Raw genomic sequence first — 2,899 nt, 5'->3', positions numbered from 1 at the left:
TTTTCTTAATTATTTTATAGCACGTGAATTTAATACTCAAAATACGAATACTCTAAATACAGTAAGATCGAAATCGGTAAGCATAAAATTTATTAATTTTTTTTTCTTTTTTAGTCGTAAATACAAAATTTATTAATTTCTTTCCTTTTTAATCGACAACGATGAATGAGTTTTTTATTTTCATTCACGGAATAATAATTCACATTCCGATATCCTTCAAAGCTATAATAAATACATAAAATAATAAAGATGTTTGTAATTATTATATTAAATAAAAAAGTCTTCAAATAATGCTAAACTTAATGATTTCGATGCAAGAATCAAATAATACTTAATAATTGATACACGACTATCATCAAAATTTTCAGCGCCGCTAAAAATTAAAGCCTTTTCTATAAGCATCCTTAAATGATATCCAATGCTCTTAAAAATTGTTTTCGTTGGTGCTAATTAATTTATTGGTCCCTTTCACTACGATCATCTGCGATACCGCCATACACCAATTTTTTTTCACACGTGGTTTATCCATGTTGCATAAATAATAGTGCACATTTTCGTGCACAAAAAATTTTATTCCGTGCACAAAAAAATTTGATATGCATCGTATATATATTCGTATTAGATAAACGATATGATAATCTAATTTTTCTTTTTTTTTAAGCGTAATAAGAATGGAAGATATCACAAAATATCTAAATAATTATACTCCTCAAGAGAAAAAAATTAACTGACAAACCAACAAAAAAAAGAAGTCGAAATGATAAAAATACAGAGGTTATTCAAATTAGTGATGTTGAAGATAATGAAATTAATAGTGCAAGGATAATTAAATGAGATTATTTAAGCGAAAAATAAAAATAAAAAAATAAATATTCACGTTTAAAAAGAAAAATAACCTTCCAAATAGAATCCATCTTGGCCTTTCAAATATCCATGGTTATATTGCGAAAAAAGAAATGGAAAAGAAGTTATGTTTTGTAAAATATGCAAAAATGCAAATAGTTCTAGTGTGTGGACAACTACTGGTTTGGAGTGGTTAAAGGAAGATTGTATTGAAAGGCATATAAAAGCAATTAATGCAAAAAATTCAGATCAGTTGACAATTAAAGAAGGCTTTATGCAACAAATGAACCATAATCAAGCATTAATTATTTGTTGTATGCGTAATGTATATTATTTAACATAACGTAATATAGCACTAAATAATTTCATGGACTCTTCGCGATTTAATTACATATCAAATTAATTATCAATATCAAACTGGGGATGAAAATTTTATCCAAAATCTTCATCCACTCTTAACTTAAAATCATTCTGAAATTACAACTTCGTCAAATCTTGACTAATAATTATGCACTTTATAAAAATGCAGTTAGAAAAAGAATTACTTTTTTCTATATTTACTATTGTTGAAGAAAGCGTTGTTGCTGAGGTTAAAGAATCACCATGTTAGAGTTTACTTATTGATGAAAGCAATACAAATGTTATATCTGAAAAAACTATTGCATTAGTTTCGAAACATTTAGTAAATGGTGGACCTATTTTCATTTTCTTGGATTGTTATGCAATAACAGATGCGTCGGCTGATAGAATTATGAATGTAATAAACCTTTTTATAAGCTCAAAAGAACTGGATATAACGAAATTAAGACATTTTGGTAGTGACGCTGCAACGTGACAGGTAATTATTAAATAATAATTAATTAATCGAAAATATATAATTTAATAATATATATATATATATATATTTTATCATTTTACTTAGGCATTCGTAATGGTGTTGCAACTCAACTAAAAAAACTTAATAATTTTATTACATCAACACATTGTGTTGCACATCGCTTACACTTAGACTTCAGAAGAAGCTGCAAATGAAACACCATATTTCGCACATTATAAAACTATAATTAAAGGAATTTATTCTTATTTTTCTAATTCATATAAGCAAATGTATGAATTAAAAAAAATCAAAGAAGATATGGAAGTTTCTGATTTAACAATTCTTAATGTATGTGATACGCGATGGCTATCGATGGTCTAATGTAATTAACAATTTTCACCAAATAATTGAACCCATTCAAAAAGCATTACAACGTGATGTTAATTCATCTAATACGGCTAAATTCTTATTTAACGCAATGTGGATACCGAATTTCTTATTATTACAAAATTTTTTGCTGATATTTTTTTTTATTTTAAAAAAAATTATATTGGTTTTTCAATTTGATTATATTTCTTTATGATCACAACTCGAAATGGCATATGAATCTATAACCGCAAATTTTATTGGATCTGCAGATGCTCTTACTGAAGTATGGTACCCATTTGCGAAAGTTAATAGATGAGTTAGAATTACACCCTGAAGATTTGCCAGGCTAGTTTATTTTTAACTTATTTATTAAATTAATTACTAATAAATTTTTGCTCAATTATGTTTGTTAATTAGATTTTATTAAACATTATGCTGAAAAAGTTATTACAAATTTGTGAAAAAGATTTCCTAATGAAAATTTATATTATTCTTTACGAATTTTTGATCCTCATGAAGTGCCGCTTGATAAAAATGCATAAAAATGCTTTACAAAACTGTGAAGAAGAGCTTTCGGATCTTATACATTTTTATGGAAAGAAAAAAAGAATTAATAATGATGAGCATTCATTAATTGATGACGAAGAAGTTAAGAAAGAATGGGATTTGGCTAAAAATCTAATTGCGTCATATAGATTTGCCAAAGGATGTAAATTTACTGAATGTTGGTATAAGATCTTTAATACTACTCATTTCCGAAACCAATTCCCTAATCTTATTATTCTTATTGATTTGTCATTAATTATACCTTTTTCTAACACTGCTAGGTGGAGCGTATTTTCTAGGCAAAATTTAATCAAAACAAACTGA

At 26.3% G+C, this 2,899-nt stretch overlaps 2 protein-coding genes across 2 annotated transcripts; both read left to right on the top strand.

Annotated features, from left to right (window-relative positions):
• Window positions 1-970: 970 nt before the first annotated feature.
• Window positions 971-1,186, top strand: OCT59_021802 (uncharacterized protein; the record flags this gene model as incomplete). Its single annotated transcript, XM_066146751.1, has 1 exon — window positions 971-1,186. One exon carries the CDS (start codon window positions 971-973, stop codon window positions 1,184-1,186), a length of 216 nt encoding a protein of 71 aa, XP_066005857.1.
• A 1,377-nt stretch (window positions 1,187-2,563) lies between these two features.
• Window positions 2,564-2,899, top strand: OCT59_021801 (uncharacterized protein; the record flags this gene model as incomplete). Its single annotated transcript, XM_066146748.1, has 1 exon — window positions 2,564-2,899. One exon carries the CDS (start codon window positions 2,564-2,566, stop codon window positions 2,897-2,899), a length of 336 nt encoding a protein of 111 aa, XP_066005856.1.

The sequence above is a fragment of the Rhizophagus irregularis genome, chromosome 30, assembly GCF_026210795.1.
Source record: "Rhizophagus irregularis chromosome 30, complete sequence".
NCBI classification, from domain to species: Eukaryota; Fungi; Glomeromycota; class Glomeromycetes; order Glomerales; family Glomeraceae; genus Rhizophagus; species Rhizophagus irregularis.
Note: the sequence above shows the minus strand (reverse complement) of the source record. Positions and strands in the feature narration are given on the sequence as shown.